Here is a 16744-nt window from a genome sequence, read left to right on the forward strand (position 1 = left end):
GCAGCCTTGGCGGAGTCCTGAGGAGGGAGGCTGGGGACTCGGGGACTGGGGGGAAGGGCGGGGGCGGAAAGGGTGAGGCGAGTTCTGCTAAGAAACCAAATCCGCAAAGGTTCCAGCACCTGATAAGACTAGCTACCTGAGGCCCTGGAGGGGCCTTGGTCATTCAGCCCCAGGCAGGTGGTGTGCTCTTCAAGGGCAGGGGTGGACAGCGTGGCGGACCCACTGACCCTCCCTTGACACCTCTCAGGTCATCCTCAAGTCTGCTGTGCCTTCAAGGGGGATATGAACGGAAGCCGAGGCTCCTTTTCCCTTCACGCCCCTCTCCTTTGTTTAGTGTGGGGGCAAAGGTCTCTCCTAGCTGTTCGTTGGGCTCTAACAGAGAAGACGTCAGGTGGGATCCTGCCCTTGTGTTTCCCATTAGCTGGAGGGGTGACTTAAAATAAAGGCAGACAGCTTCTAATTGCTTGCTAAGGCCGGGTCCTGGGCTAAGTGCTTTACAGGTGTTGTTTGGGATCTGTGCCTCCCAACAGCTCCGTGAGAGAAAGTCATCACTCGCATTTCCTGGCGAAGGAAGCCAAGGCACAGAGTGGTTAGGCTGCTTGTCTGAACTGCGTGGTGCTGAGACCCTAACTCCAGAGCCTGCTCACATAATCCCTGAGCCACACTGCCTCTGGTTTCAGCCAGGGGCTGTGTCATTTCCTTTGTGCTCCAGGGTAGAGGTAAACAGTTGTCCGGGTTACTGGGTCCTGTTTGGTGTTGCCATAAGGAGAAGTTTGTACTTTACTTTGCAACCTTATTCTGCATCTGAAAGACCAGAGTTAGCTCCTGAGGCAGAAGGCCTGGAGCTGCTTGTAGTTTCGCTATTGTCATCACAGGATTGAAAGATTTGGTGATGATAAAATTACCCTGAATTTGTACGGGCCTTCTTGCAAGAACGAACAATATCCATATACTTCCTGCAACATTCTGCTGGTATTTCTAGAGCTTGTCAAGTTGGCCACCAGGCCAGTCCTTGCTGCCAATGGAGACTGGCAGTGGATTAGCATAGGTAGTTTACTTTGGCAAATTTAGACCAGCTGTTGGATTTAGCCCTCTCCCACTGGCCACAATCAGACGCTTGCCTGCACATGGGTTGAACTTTGGGTTGGGAGCGTGAAGTCACCTGCTGCCCACTCTGGCTCTTGGGCCTCAGCAGTAATTCTTGGCTTTCCTACCCTCGGCATATTGAGTAGGAATAAGGGGATGAATGGAGAATTTCTGGAAGGCACAGGTAAGTGCTAGGCATTCACATACATCTAGGATGACTGAATATTGCCAGGGGTTCTCAGCCAGGCAGTGCCACTTCAACCACAGTGCCTAGCTGCTGGTTTGGCCTCCTCTATACAGCTGCCAGCTGGGTGCTCCCCTCCCCCTGCCTTCTCCTCAGCCTGGCAGCACTGTCGCATGGTGTCTGTGTTCCCAGCTGCCCGCTCAGAGCGTGCCTGTTTGTGAAGATGCAGAGGAGCTGTCCCATGGAGAGCCAGAGGGACGGAGCTGTTTCAGGGGGATCTGGACTTTACGTGTCTAATGGGCAGGGACAGGCTGGGACTGAGCTGAAAGGTCTGAGAGAGATTGTGGGTCCCCAGAGCTGTACCCTAACCTGGGTGCTCATCGGAGAGGGCAGACAGGACTGGCCACCTGACCTTACCTCCGTCTCAGGCTGATAGTATTTGCTAGCCACCTCCCTGAGTTCTTATCAAACTTTGTCAAACCACTCTGGGAAGCCTATTTGGCAAGAGACAAGTAACTTAGAGGCATGACTGGGGCTGGAGGAAGGGGGAAGAGGAGCCACAGGTGTTTCCCTCCGCAGAGGCCTCTCTCCTTCTCTGCAGCATTGGCGAGGGTATGCCACTCCCAGCACCACCACAGCACCCTCCCCTTTCCAGGGACAATGCTCCCTCTGTGAGCATTTTATGGGGATGTTTTTTCTTTCCACTTCACTTTTCAAGCCTTCCTTGTTCATGCTGCTGTGTTCCCTTTTCCTGATTCTAGCTCTTGGGGAACCGTGGGGAGCCTCCCCAGTAGCATTGGCCCTTGGGGCCCAGGTGAAGTCCTTTGCTTGGGGCCCTACTGTGAGCCCACAGCCTCCAGGGTTTCTGTGGGAGAGGGCTGCTCCCCTAGACCCAGCAGGTCCTTGAGCCATTGGCGAAGAGGAGAGAGGCTGGGGCCACAGGTGGTGCTGGCCGAGGAAGGAGGAGTAGGGTCACACAGAGGAGCACTGATGGATGGAGAACCAGTTCTGGGAGTTTGGGGAGAGATCCAGGCAGGAGGGAGCCCACTGGGCAGAACCTAAAGGTCCATATGGGCAGCATGCATACACGGGTGTGTGCTGGAGGGTTTCCATCCAGACCCCTACACTGGAAAAGGGTGGCTCCCATGTGATGCTTGGTGTCTGTGATCCTTCAGGAAAGTCTACAGTTTGGTACCCCAGGACTCACTGGTCAGGAAAGCCCTGCAGGACATGAGTGTTAGGCCCGACGCCTGGCCCTTGGCAGCTTGGGAGGTGGCCGGGGCTGCTTTTGCCTTTGCCAGAGACAGCTCCAACTGAGGACCTCTCCAACGGGCCCATCCACAGTCCTTCCTTCCCCTAGTGTCTGGTAAGTGTGGGGACAGGAAGGAGGAGGGGTAGGTGGTGGCCTCGAAGTGTTGGGCTGGGGTGTTCCATTGGGTGGTGCCACTGGGGGATTTTAAAGGGAAGCCAAGAACATCTGTGTTCCAGAGGTCACTCTTGTGACACTCTGTTCAGAGTCAGCAGCCCCATGACTCTGGCATCACAACCCCCACTACCTCCAGCCATTGCCAAGTCTCTTAGAAGGTTGAGAAAGTGACTTGGCTGTCTGTGGGATGCTCCCATGTTCTTGGGCTTTCCACTCATTCATGCTTCTTGTGCTTCGCGTGTGTGTGTGTGTGTGTAGGTAGGTAGGTAGGTAGGTAGGTGTCCATGTGTGATTGTCCCCAGCACTGCAGGCCTAGGGGTTACCCAACATACACACCTCACCAGCACTACTGGTATCCAAACATCTGTTTGGGTTCTCTATATCTTTTCTTCTTGTTCTCAAGATCTTTGTCCCTGTAACAGCTAGAAGCACCAGACTTAGCCGAAAAATCCCCTGGGAATTCTAGATTTACCAGATTTGGGCAGGTAGGATCTTAAGCAAGTCCAGGCTGAATATGTGTTCTGGCCCTTCAGCCACAGCATGAGAACTTGGACACTAACTCCCGGTCCTCTGGTGTCAGGGGACAGACACTGGAGATTTCTATTAGCTTCACCAGGGGCGCCAGGAGCCTCAGGAAGGAAGGGTCAACAACCCAGCCTGGAGCAGTGTTTGCTTTGGAAATGCTGGGCCTTGCAGTTAGACTGATGGTACCCAGGAGGGGTATGTGTGTGTGAAAGCGCAGAGCTAGGGGACCCAGAGGTCCCTGAGGAGGCCCTGGGACTCCTGGCTCCCTCCCCGTCCCTACCCTAGACCACCCCCTTTACTTTCTCCTCTGTGGCAAAGTAAAAAGAGAACTGGCATCTGAGAGTCAGGATATTGGGTTTGGGATTCAATTCTGCCCTGACCAGCTCGTTAACCTTAACTTTGGGGCAAGTTATTAAACCTCTGAGGCTTAGTTTCCAAGTATAGCAGATGGACCCATCTCTGAGGTCCCAGCTCTGACATTCTGTGAGCAGTGGGAGTGAGGTGTTGTCTGTGGCTCGTGGATGGACCATCGTGAATACTTGGATGTTCCCTTCTTCCCTGTTTGTTTATCCCGGTGTTTTCCTCTTCCTGCCTTTGTGTGCCTTTCTCCCTCTCCCCTGTCTGTACTCTAGATCCGCCAGTGGCTTCTGCAGGAGTGACTTTCCCAACACGAGTCCTCGAGGCTAGAGGAACTTTAGGACTTCTTAAGACAGCAGCTGCAGCAACTCTGTCCCTCCTTTGCTCCATATCGCCCCCTCTGGAGATCTGCCCACTGTGTCCTGGATGAGCCATCCACTCTGACCATCTGATCCCCTGAGATTGTCCCACAATGCAGCCATTCTCTGTGGACACTGCCAGGCATGCAGAGGTCCAATGTCTGGCTCTCCCGGACTCCTTGCTGCTGGCTCACTGTGCCCGATCAGTCCCTGGGGAAACGCCTACCTTTGGCTCTGCCAGCACTGGTGGGAACCTGCAAGAAATTTGAGCCCTGAACGTCTGCCTTGTCCTGTTGTCCTGTGCTCCAGGGAAGACAGGCGCGATGATGGACTCCCCGTTCCTGGAGCTGTGGCAGTCCAAGGCAGTGTCCATCAGGGAGCAGCTGGGACTCGGGGACCGGCCCAACGACTCCTATTGCTACAACTCAGCCAAAAACAGCACCGTGCTCCAGGGGGTCACCTTTGGTGGCATCCCCACTGTCCTGCTCATAGACGTCAGCTGCTTCCTGGTGAGAGCCCTCATGAGTCGTGTCCCACTGCCTCAGTTATTTGTTTAAATGCCCCACCCAGGGCCTTCTGGGAAACTTAGATGAGAAGTCAGACATAGCTGGGTTTAAATCCCAACTCTGCTGCTTACCAGCTCTGTGACTTAGGCATGTTACTTAGCTTCTGTGCACCTCCCCTTTCTGCTCCGGAAATGGAGATCATAATTCCTATCTCAGAGAATTTTGGAATTTGGATAAGGCCAGAATACTCACATAGCTATGCCTGTGATTACTACTGTGATTGCAGAGCTCTCAGCCTGTCGTATCTTTAAGGCCCTTGGGAAGGGTCATCTCAAGGGGTTGAGACATGTGAATGGAGAATACGGACTAGAATAGAGCAGCTGCAGTTCCCAAGTGTCACCTCCTGTTCCCCTCTGGCATCCCTGGGGTTTTTACAGAATCAGAAGCTGGGCCAGGTACGGTGGCTCATGCCTGTAATCTCAGCACTTTGGGAGGCTGAGGTGAGTAGATTGCCTGAGGTCAGGAGTTCAAGACCAGCCTGGCTAACATGGTGAAACCCTGTCTCTACTAAAAATACAAAAAATTAGCCGGGTGTGGTGGTAGGCGCCTGTAATCCCGGCTACTCTGGAGGCAGAGGCAGGAGAATTGCTTGAACCTGGGAGGCAGAGTTGCAATGAGCCGAGATCACGCCACTGCACTCCAGCCTGTGCAACAAGAGCGAGACGCTGTCTCAAAAAAAAAAAAAACAAAAAAAAAACAAAAAAAAGAATTAGAAGCTGATTCTTAGAGCGTACCTTCAGCAGGTGGCCTTTCTTTAACGTAGATCTCCTTGTTCACAAAGATGCCCCATGGCATTGTTCTTCTTTATGCAGACTCAACGTTGGCTGGCTGAGATTTATTGGGGTTAAAGTGCCCCTTCTTTTCACAAATGCCATGGGCTGGCCAGTGCCTCTTGATACTGTCTCCTAACATGTGGCAGAGACCATCTGAGTGAAGGGGGCAGATGGCTCTGATGGAGTAAACATCCTTGGACTGCTTGGAGCTGGAGACTAGGCTTGGGTGGGGAACATGGGGAGGGTGGCTTAGGGTAGCAAGGAGGAGTGGGCAGGGGTGTGGGGGTGGATTTCAGAGTTGGTGGGATTAGAGGAGGGTGGCCCTGGGTCTTCAGGGTGGGGAGAGTTTGGCCAAGGTGAGGAGTACAGAGAGCGGGGCCTGGGCAGGAACCCTAGCTGGGCTGGGTGGGTATTGTTGCAACAGCATTGGCTGAGAAGAGAGTCACCCTCTATTGTGCTGCTGAAGGTGAATTTTTTTTTTTTTTTTTTTTTTTTTTTTTGAGACAAGGTCTCACTGTCACCCAGGCTGAAGTACAGTGGCATAATCACAATTCACTGCGACTTCCTCCTCCTGGGCTCAAGCAATCCTCCCACCTCAGCCTCCTGCATAGCTGGGACTACAAGCACATGCCACCGTGTCTGGGTTATTTTTGTATTTTTGGTAGAGATGGGATTTCACACCATGTTGCCTAGGCTGGTCTCAAACTCCTGAGCTCAAGCAATTCACCAGCCTTGGCCTCCCAAAGTGCTGGCATTACAGGAGTGAGCCACGGTGCCCGGCCAGGGGTGGATTTTTATTGCAGTAAGTTTCGGGGGTGGGGGAGGGGGGACACATAAGAGCCAGAGGGCCCTGGAGAGCGTGGGTTTGTGGGAAGTGTCTGCACTGCACAGGCCAGGGCGGCAGCCGCTGTGGACAGAGAGGGCAGGCACCTGCTGAGCAGGTTTCGTGGTTTTCCTACAACATGACTCACCTGCCTTTGAAAATATGTCACCAACTTCCTGATTCACCTGAAGAAAATTCCACGAGAACTCAGTGCCTCTGGGGTTCAGGTCTTCTGGATTTCCTTTAGGAAAACAAAGCCTACCTTCAAAACCCCTGTTTCTGATCAGAGCAGGCAGGGGTGTGCTTACTAAGATGTATTTCTCTACCTCCCTGAACCTCAAAGAGAGGGACCCTGTCTAGGGAGGGAAGAGAGGCAGGAACATGGCAGGGAGCCTGCCAAGGTGGACTGTGGGGAGTGAGGACAGTCTAGAGTGTACAGATGTCTAGAGCTAAGCGGCTTAGTCCAGCCCTGAGGTTGCCATTGGACACAAGCTTGCTGAGGTGTCCCAGCTTACGGAGGCCAAGCCAGCCCGAGCACAGGTTCTCGTGGTGCCTTGCTGCCTGCATGCATGCTCTCTGCTGGGGGATTGCAGGGCCTGCGGGGCCTGCCTTCAGGGGAATCAAACTCAGAGGAAAAAACTGACCGTTTCTGGCTCAGCCTGAGGAGGCTCTGCTACCTTGGTTCTGTAATTTAAAATGAAATTTTCTGGCCAGCATGGTGGCTCACGCCTGTAATCCCAGCACCTTGGGAGGCTGAGGCAGGTGGATCACCTGAGGTCAGGAGTTCGAGACCAGCCTGACCAATATGGTGAAACCCTGTCTCTACTAAAATACAAAAATTAGCTGGGTGTGGTGGCGGGCACCTGTAGTTCCAGCTACTCTGGAGGCTGAGGCACAAGAATTGCTTGAACCCGGGAGGGGAAGTTGCAGTGAGCTGAAAGAAAAAAATTTTCTGTAAAGTGAAGAAGGATGCTGGTTCCTGGGGCTGCTCTGGGGCCAGACCTTACCCTCCTGCTCGGGGCCACTGAAGGCAGAGCAGGGCCCGAGACTGGGCCTTGTGGTGTTACTGCTGCCTTGAGAGCAAGAGACAGGGCTGACGTGCAGAACTAGGCAGGCTCCAGGCAAGCTTGGCATCAGCGCTGGCAGCCTTGGTGGCGTGGGCACAGGTGACAGGAGCTGGTGAAGGGGGTGAGCAAAGCATCCAGGCTACTGAGCTGCATGGCCTTGGGCACTTCAGTGCCCTCTCTGGGCCTGGGTGTTTTCCTTCTAGCCCTGCTGAGTGCGGGCAGGTGGGCTTTACCCCTGAGACCGCTGTGTCTTCTAATGAGAAGCCATCCAATATGCTTTTACTTGGTTTCTTTTCTGTTTTTAGTTCTTAATCTTGGTGTTTTCTATTATAAGAAGAAGATTCTGGGACTATGGCCGCATTGCCCTGGTGTCAGAAGCAGACAGGTAAAGACATATCGCCTAGGCTGTGAGCATGCGTGTGCGTACGTGTGAGTGTGTATATGTGCGTGAGTGTGTATAAGTGCATGTGTGCATATATGTGTGTATAGTGTGTGTGTGTGTCCCTGGAATGGGCTAGGGGCTTATGAAGCCCTCCATGTGGGCAGGACCCACACATGACACTGCTATGAGATTGTGTTCATTAAGTGTATCTACCTGGCCTGTACCAATAGCTGTTCTCTTTGCTCTTCCACACAGACCTATGAGGTCAGCCTCGCTACCCTCACTGTGCTCACAAACAAAAAACAAAAACAAAAATCCAGGCTCAGATGCTCAGCTCCCTCAGGGCTTCTGTTGGGCCAAGGCCATGAACCTTGTTGGCTTCAGACTGGTTGCTTTAGATACTGAGGGCTTTCATCATCCTCTGAAGAGGATGCCCATTTTCTTTCTCACCTTGAGTATTTTTAAGTGATCATCTTTGAAATTAATTAGCTTGGGGCCAGGGCTGAGTGAGGATCAAGGGCAGCAGAGCCATCAGGGAACTGCCCCACCCTCCTGCCAGGTCAGTGCCGGCTTTGGATGAGTCTGTTACAAAACACAGGCTCCCTCGGCCAGGCCTCAGGTCCTTTCAGTTCTGCATGGGGCTCCAGGATTCTCTGTTCATGTCGCCTGAAGGGTGACAGTGAATTCTGGATCTGCACAACCTGATGTTCCAGCTCCAGCTGGCTGTTTGCACCCAGGATCTTGTGTCAGATGTGGTAATAGGAAGTGAGTGATGAAAACTCAGGGACTGGCCCCAGCTGCCAGCCAGAGCCCCTCTGGGGCTCTGGCAGACCCTCCACTCTCGGGCGCCTCCTGACATGTGGCCTGTGCGGCAGGGTCCTTTGAACTGGGAAGAGGAGGTGTACCTGAAAATGCACCATCCTTCCCCGTGATCCCTGCTCTGGGATTTGCTAAAGCCTGAGGTGATGATGACCTTGGACTGTTGGAGAGAAACTTTTGGGACATCTGATGCCTGTATGGCACATTCAGCTGGAAGTGGGGCCATGTACTCTGGTTGAAAAGACCGCCTGGGGATCAGAGGGCCCTGCTGTATCCCTGGCTGTGCGACCTTGGTCAAGGCCCCAAACTTAATAGGGTCGGTCTCCTTCTGTCCTCTCTTCCCCATGAGGTCACTGTGAAGGTCAAAAGGGACAGTGTCTCTGCAAAGGCTTTTAAAGTTAAGTTTCGTCATGTGTTCTGTCTTTAGCAGGGGGGCAGTAGAACCAGGAATAGGAGACTAGAGAAAAGGAGTCACAGCCAGGCATGTTGGCTCACACCTATAATCCCAGCACTTTGGGAGGCCGAGGCGGGGGTGGATCATGAGGTCAGGAGTTCAAGACCAGCCTGGCCAAGATGATGAAACCCTGTCTCTATTAAAAATACAAAAATTAGCCAGGCATGGTGGCGGGTTCCTGTAAGCCCAGCTACTCGGGAGACTGAGGCAGAGAATTGCTTGAACCCGGGTGGCAGAGCTTGCAGTGAGCCAAGATCACCCCACTGCACTTCCAGCTTGGGTGACAGAGCCAGACTCTGTCTCAAAAAAAAAAAAAAAAGAAGAAGAAAAGCAGTCACATATACGTATTGCAAACACCTCAGATTTATAGCGCATGGGGTGTTTTTATGGGGGTACTCGCAAGAAAGGATCTGATTAAAATGCCACAATATAAAGTGCCATCATTTGTCCACTCTAAAACATATGTTTTGACATTTTCTCATCTCTGAAATTGGGAGGCATCTTGTTATTGATGGGTGGTCATAGTTTATTTGGCAGCATTTTTTCTTTAGTGTTTCATAAAATAATTGTGCAAATTACAACCAGTGGTATCTTAGATTTGATAAAATGTAGTATTTATTCCAAGTTTTATTTGATAATATAGGGAAATATGCTATAAATAGGCAACACTTTGAAGTCAGTTTAGCTAGACGAGTCACAGTGGTGTGGTTTCTGGGTGTTGACCCCTTGCTATTCATCCCGTACAACATAGAGTTTTATACCATGCCTGGGAATGGTCATTGTCCTTGTCTCTATCTTTCACAGAGTGAGTTATATTTTGTCCCAGCCATCGAGGGCTGGTAGCTTTGGTTCTGAGCTCCAAGAGGCAGCAAAATACTGGACGTGATCTTTTTGACCTGTTTGGCTTTTTTTTTTTTCCTAAGAATTATCTGTCATTTTTTTTCTTTTTGTGTCTCTAGCGAGTCCAGATTTCAGAGATTGTCATCGACTTCCTCCTCAGGTCAACAAGACTTTGAAAATGAGCTGGTTGGTATCTAAGGCCCAGTTGTGGTCATGGCCAGGGGGTGGGGACTGGCAGTCATGGTTTTGGGGAGGGAGCAGGGCAGATCTTGAGTGGCAAGTGCTGGAGAAAGTGCTTTTCTGCATCGACGAAGGCACCTGAACTTGGGAAATACCACAGGAGAGATGGCAGCTGGATGACCCGGGACCTTGAGACTGGATGAATTTGCAGGCAGGAAGGGGTACGGAATCCCTTGGGCTTCCCCAGCACTTCTCTCTCTTACACCTATGGCTTTGTATGACAGTTAATTATGGACTTGCTGGCTGGATTATGAGCCAGATGTGGGCAGGAGCCCTGCCCTCTCCAGCCCTGTTTCCCAGCGCCTGATGCATAGTAGGTGTTTAGTCATTGTTGAATGAATTATTGAACAAATATTTGTCTTTCCTAGCTGGATAACAGCCCAGCTGTAGGGGTATTAAGTTTGAGATGTGAAGGACAATAAAACCTGCAGACACCCTTTCCCCCTAACACCCACTCCAGTGGACCGTCCAATCCGTTAGGCTTGTTTCCTCTCTTTTGCCTCACCTCTTGGTCAGTGATTGTAAACAATCAAACAGCAGCCCATATCACTTTGCCCAGAGCTGCTCTGAGCTTTCATCAGCTTTTGATCTAAGTTTTGTGATTTGACCATGAAGTTGTCAGGAGATTTTAGCAAGAATTCCAGGCATGTGGTGTATATTGTGAAGTACTGGGCTCATGCTTGCTGAATATGGGATAAAAGCACTGTTTTTTATACAACAGGAGGTTAAATGGTTATTTAATGTCAAAGACAATGGTTACATCTGCCTGTCAAAGACACAGATGTTGGAAGCTAATCCCTGTTCTCTCCGTTTCCAGGGATGCTGTCCCTGGCTGACTGCCATCTTCCGTCTGCAGTGAGTACACCAGGGGGCAGCTGCTGGGGGGCCTTTGGGCTGGTTTTTTTGGGTGTTTGGCCAGTCAAGAGGCAAGAGCCAAGATGCTTGATTTTAAGATGGGGTCTCTTAGATACTTTTTAGTTAATGTCCAAAGCAGTATGTGAGGGCTGAGAATCATGGTGACCAGGCAGCCCGTGGGGTCAGGGGCAGAGGAAGGAGGCCTGTAGGATTGGAGCCTCCATGCTGGAGGGCACACAGTCCCTGCTGGAGCCTGGGGCTTCCCAAATTGAGCTGGATCCCAAGAGTTCTTGAAGATAGAGATGAACTTTATTTATTTCAACATATTCAGTGGAAATCATATGTTCATCTCTCATAATACTGCACAAACTAATTAAAGCTATTTTTTGCTTTAATTATTCAACTTAATATTTAACACCAATTAAATATCAATGGACGCTCTCCTAGGCAGGTTTGCATGTCTTTGAATTAGTGAAAAGTGAAGAAATATAATACATTCAATTCATTTGGTTACAAGTTTTCTTTTTTTCAATGGGGCCCATGGAGAGAAATCTAAAAGATTATTAAAGGTGATTAAGAGCCAGTTAGTTACCTCTCATGTGGTGGAGGGAGCCAGGAGGCGGTGCGGGGGGGGGGGGGGAGGTGGTGGTGACTGATGTGAGTCTTGGTTCTCACCTGCTGCCATATTCCATTGAATCTAAGAAGTTATTGTTGTAAGATGCATGTTTTTTTTTTTTCAGACCGAGTTTCGCTCTTGTCGCCCAGGCTGGAGTGCAATGGCACGATCTCGGCTCACCGCAGCCTCCGCCTCCCAGGTTCAAGCGATTCTCCTGCCTCAGCCTCCAGAGTAGCTGAGATTACAGGCATGCGCCACCATGCCCAGCTAATTTTTTTGTATTTTTAGTAGAGACGGGGTTTCTCCATGTTGGTCAGGCGGATCTCCAACTCCCGACCTCAGGTGATCTGCCCGCCTCGGCCTCCCAAAGTGCTGGGATTATAGGCATGAGCCACCGCGCCTGGCCCAGGTGCATGTTATTTTACATAGCACTAAGAACAAGAAAATGTTGTCAGCTAAGCTACCATCAACTATAACGATAGCGTACACCTCATTTCAGAGGAGTTGAAATATGGCTGGCTGCGGTGGCTGACGCCTGTAATCCCAACACTTTGGGAGGCTGAGGCAGGCAGATCACGAGGTCAGGAGTTCAAGACCAGCCTGGCCAACATGGTGAAACTCCGTCTCTACTAAAAATACAAAAATTAGCCAGGCTTGGTGGCGGGTGCCTGTAATCCCAGCTACTCGGGAGGCTGAGGCAGGAGAATCGCTTGAAACCGGAAGGCGGAGGTTGCAGTGAGCCAAGATCACCCCACTGCAACTCCAGCCTGAGTGAAAGAGCAAAACTGTCTCAAAAAAAAAAAAAAAAAAAAAGAAAAGAAATATGAAAATGATATCTTAGAATTGATGAAATGTGGTGGTTATATAATGAAATGTGGTGGTTATAAGGATGAAATGTTCTGGGCCTCAGTTTCCCCAACTGTAAAAGGAGGCTGAGGATAACATATGCTCAGCCTAATTCAAAGGAATGAATACATGTGAGAGCATGTTGTAAATGTTCGGTTTGGTAGGAGTTGTTCCCAGGGGAACTGGCAGGAGACAGAGCCCCATGGGAGACAGTCAACTCTGGTCTGGAACAGGAGGAAGCAGGAGGCGAGTTAGTTTATTTAGAAATGAGAACAATGTAGTTAATTGCAAAGCTTTGTCCTCTAGATAAATAGTAATCAGGACTCATATGAACAGGCATATTTCTGAGCATCTACTGATACCACGTACAGGACTAGGTGTTTGATGCTTATTATCTCTTGAGCCCCTGCTAAGCCGATGAGGTAGGCAGTGGGCAGTTTCCTTGCTCGAGGTCAGAGGCAGGTAAGCTCCATGACCTGCCCTCAGGTGGAGGCGGCTGCGCTGGATTACACTGTGGTCTGACTGCAAAGCCCACGCTGACATCTTTCAGATCTGCCTTTTTATGATGCAGCCCTTGCCCCCCTGAGCTCTTCCCAAAGCACTGCTTTCCCAGCCTAGAAGCTGCGCCTTCAGGGAGTGGGAAAGAGCAGAGTGCCCTGCCCCTTCTCCCTCTGTAGCACAGAAGTCTGGCTTGTGTGAACCTGGAATTTTCTGAGTCCCCAGTGGACCCAGAGCCTCCAAGTGTAGCACTCCAAGGGTGGGAAAGGGTGGAGCAAGTCACCTCCCCATCTCTGGGGACACAGGGAGGAGGCCAGGGTGGTAGGATGGACTGGGACTCTTGGCTCCACCTCAGGTCTCCACCTGAGGGGGAGACAGGAAACAGGTGGGGGCCTGGGGCCTGGGCATATTCCCGACTTTATTCTTTTTTTTTTTTTTTTTTTCTTTTTTGAGATGGAGTCTCACTGTGTCACCCAGGCTGGAGTTGCAGTAGTGGGATCTCGACTCACTGCAACCTCCACCTCCCAGGTTCAAGCAATTCTCCTGCCTCAGCCTCCTGAGTTGCTGGGATTATAGGCATGTGCCACCACACTTGGCTAATTTTTTTTTTTTTTTAGTATTTTTTAGTAGAGACAGAGTTTCACCGTGTTGGCCAGGCTGGTCTCGAACTCCTGACCTCAGGTGATCCACCTGCCTCAGCCTCCCAAAGTGCTGGGATTACAGGTGTGAGCCACTGCGCCCAGCCCTAACTTTATTCTGAATGTGATTCCTTAGAAGCAGGACAGGGCTGTGAGATGACTGTATTTACGTACCTTTCCCACACACGTAACTTGGGCACAAATGTTTCTAGCAACATCAGATGGAGTGCTGGTATTCCTTTACCTTGAGTATGGTACAGGGGCTAAGACGGTGGGCTCTGGAATTTATATCATGTGAGATCCTGAAAGTTATGCAAGTTTCCTGTGCCTTTATTTCCTCATATGTGAACAAAAATGTGGGGATAGCGATCGAACCATCTCATAAGAGTGTGGTGAGGATGATATGAGACACTTCATGCAGAGCCCCGAGGCCTGTTCCACTGCTCATTAAGATTCCTCTGTGTCTTGGCCAGTGATGACCAGATCCTGGAATGGTGTGGGGAGGACGCCATCCACTACCTGTCCTTCCAGAGGCACATCATCTTCCTGTTGGTGGTGGTCAGCTTTTTGTCCCTGTGTGTCATCCTGCCTGTCAACCTCTCAGGGGACTTGCTGGGTAATGACCCTCCTCACCCTTGTCTATGTTGTAATGGGGCAGAGTGGCAGTCCTAGGGAAAGGGCTCACTGTGGTAGACCAGAACCCCAGGAGTCATGCCCCACTTCAGATGTAAGATGGTCTCAGGGTGACTCTGAACATTTCTATCTGATTAAAGATCTGGAGCAAACCTAGGCTAAAACTGGGGCCCCAATATCAATGTCTGGTTCTATTTAAATAGGGAAAAAAGCCCCCCAAGATTTACAGAATCAGGGGCTATCAGAGAGTCTTTTATACTTTCCTGCCCTCACCCAAATTAGGAGGTCACAATTAATGGACCCAGAAGATATCCATGATACTTAATTAAAATCAGGGTGTGGCATTATATCTAAGGGCAACTGCAAGAATCCACCTTCCAAAATGCCACCATGAATCCACTTAGGATACCCAGTGGTTCCCAACGTTGGTTTTGTAACAACATAGGATGTTTTTAGTTTTCTCAAAACAAAATGAATTCACATTATGCCTTTACCTGCAATGAAAGGTTGAGAAGTTATCAGGGAGCATTTTGGTTTCAAGCAGAGGCCTTGATGGTGTAGCTCTGGAAAGACCAGTCAGACGTTGTCTTCCTGCTGGTCCAGACATGCTCCTCCTCCCCAGAGCTCCACAAACCAAGGCTGATTGGTTACGCCCTCTCCTGCTTCCCCACATGACCCTGGAACTAAGTATCTGTGCTTCTCTGCAGACAAAGACCCGTACAGTTTTGGGAGGACAACAATAGCAAACCTACAGACTGAGTGAGTATGGAGCCCGTGGGGATAGGTGCTGATGGGTGAGATCAAGGAGAAGGCAGGTCGGGAGCCCGGGGCAGGCCAGAGGTACTCCAAAGGGGGCCGGCTGGTATCTGAAGGCCCCTTGCAGCTAGTGTGTTGTTGAGCTGTGGGCATGAACACGCCACAGGCAGACACTGTTTTGCCAGGGTTTTAAGAAACACGGAGGGTCCTGTGGATCTGGAGTTCATTTGTCAGGACAGAGACGGGGACCCCTCTGAAGTATTCACTGTGGGCTGAGGGGTGCTGGCCACACAACCTCTGTGGGAGGCATCTCTTGTGGTGAAGCTGTTGGTCCTCAGTTCAGTGCCCACTGAGGGTAACCAGGCCCCAGCTCTGCACCCCCAGCTCCCTGCCTGGGATCCCAGCCCTGATGGCAGGTGGTTTCCCTCTCAGCAATGACCTCCTTTGGCTGCACACCATCTTTGCTGTCATTTACCTCTTCCTCACTGTGGGTTTCATGCGGCACCACACTCAGTCCATTAAGTACAAAGAGGAGAACCTGGTGAGTGAGGCGGGACTTAGGGACATGTGCTGGGAGGGACTCAGGTGGGAGTCGGAGTGGAAGGGCCTCCCAGGCTGTGCCACAGGCCCTGACCGCAATGAGCTCTGGGAGGGCCTCAGGAGCCCCGCTTGCTTATTCTTGCTCACACTTGGCACCATCTTTAAAAAAACAGTTTCCTGGTGGATTGTTTCAAGATTTGGACAGTTACTGGTGCTAAGTAAAGAAGTTTGGGTTGAGAGCAGCCCTTTCTCTTTGCCGCCCACAGCTTCACAGGGGAGGGGAGCTTCTGTGGCTTGGTTCCAGGCCTGGGTCCTCCTCTGATCTGCTGTGTGACCGCATTTGAGTCACTTCCCCTCTTTCTCAGTCTCCTGCCATGCAAAGAAGGCTCATAGAGTTGCTTTGGAAGTGGATTCTTTGTACAGCCTGGAAGAAGACGCTGTGTAAATGACATGCTTTGGGGCTCCCCCGGCCACAGAAGGAGAAAACTGGAGCCTTCTGATTTCCTGTTGTTTACTTTCCAGAGGCTGGAGTGGGGTAGGAAACCTGAGCATACCGGCACACTGGCTTGTGGGTGACTTCTCTCCCTGCTGTATTTCCCGGACAGGTGAGGCGGACCCTGTTCATCACAGGACTCCCCAGAGATGCCAGGAAGGAGACTGTGGAGAGCCACTTCCGGTAAGCAGGTGGGGTGGGAGGGGAGCTGAGCCCCCTCCACGTAGGACCAGCACAGCCCCACCCGCAGGGCGAGCACCTTAGGTGAGCGCCTTCTGTCTCTCACTTGGGTATCCAGGTGAGATCTGAGAAGGACCTGGCCCTGCCACACGTGTATGGAGTGGCTCCTGTGTGCCAGCCCTGCTGGTGCTGTGCAGTGAATAGCGCCCTGGTGGCCTATCCTCTTCAAGCAGCAGCCTGTGCACAGTGTCCAGAGCACAGACCAGGGTGTAGGTGCAAATAAACGTCTTGAGAGCATACGGGGGAAAAGATTGTTGAACCCGGGGTTCTTAGCATCACCTTTGCAGAATAAGAGAGACGTGAGCTGAGCATTTGTATGGACCCACAGGGCTAGGGTCTCACAGGTGGAAGGACCTTGGGGCCATCTCTGCGTTTGTTCGTTTGTCCACCCACTGAGCGGGTGTCTGTTGAGTGAGCACTGTGTCTGAGTCCAGGCTCTCCCTGGTAGAACCTCCTTTCCAGTGGCTCCCTTTGAGTATCTGCACCAATTCCTGCAGATGGAGGCTGGAGGAAAGTCTTTCCTGTGAGGAGATTACGTGTGCAGCCAGGGATGTGGGGAAAGGCCCAGAGCATCAGGAAAGGTGGTGGTGGGGTGCGGGGGGGCAGGGCAAGCAGGCCGGGAAGGCTCCCAGGACCCCATGCTGGAGGACCTGAAGGCTGGGCTGAGGAGCTGACATTTTATTCTTTCTTCATTCCTTTTTTTATTATCTTATTTTTTTAGAGACAGG

At 51.3% G+C, this 16744-nt stretch overlaps 1 protein-coding gene across 4 annotated transcripts in view; it reads left to right on the forward strand.

The window, feature by feature from the left end:
• The window catches only part of TMEM63A (transmembrane protein 63A), a 39529-nt gene that overhangs the window by 3190 nt on the left and 19595 nt on the right, over positions 1-16744 (forward strand). For 2 of the 4 annotated variants that reach the window (XM_063596551.1, XM_034947815.3), the window contains exons 2-10: positions 2446-2636; positions 3854-4446; positions 7472-7551; positions 9781-9847; positions 10719-10756; positions 13828-13970; positions 14695-14746; positions 15176-15284; positions 15889-15959. In XM_063596551.1, coding sequence (XP_063452621.1) covers positions 4261-4446; positions 7472-7551; positions 9781-9847; positions 10719-10756; positions 13828-13970; positions 14695-14746; positions 15176-15284; positions 15889-15959 — 746 coding nt within the window. In that variant the 5' untranslated portion in view covers positions 2446-2636; positions 3854-4260. Of the gene's footprint in view, positions 1-71; positions 2637-3853; positions 4447-7471; positions 7552-9780; positions 9848-10718; positions 10757-13827; positions 13971-14694; positions 14747-15175; positions 15285-15888; positions 15960-16744 lie in introns of those variants that run through there. The other 2 variants (XM_063596536.1, XM_008967793.5) reach the window with 2 other exon arrangements.

The sequence above is a fragment of the Pan paniscus genome, chromosome 1 (assembly GCF_029289425.2).
Source record: "Pan paniscus chromosome 1, NHGRI_mPanPan1-v2.0_pri, whole genome shotgun sequence".
NCBI classification, from domain to species: Eukaryota; Metazoa; Chordata; class Mammalia; order Primates; family Hominidae; genus Pan; species Pan paniscus.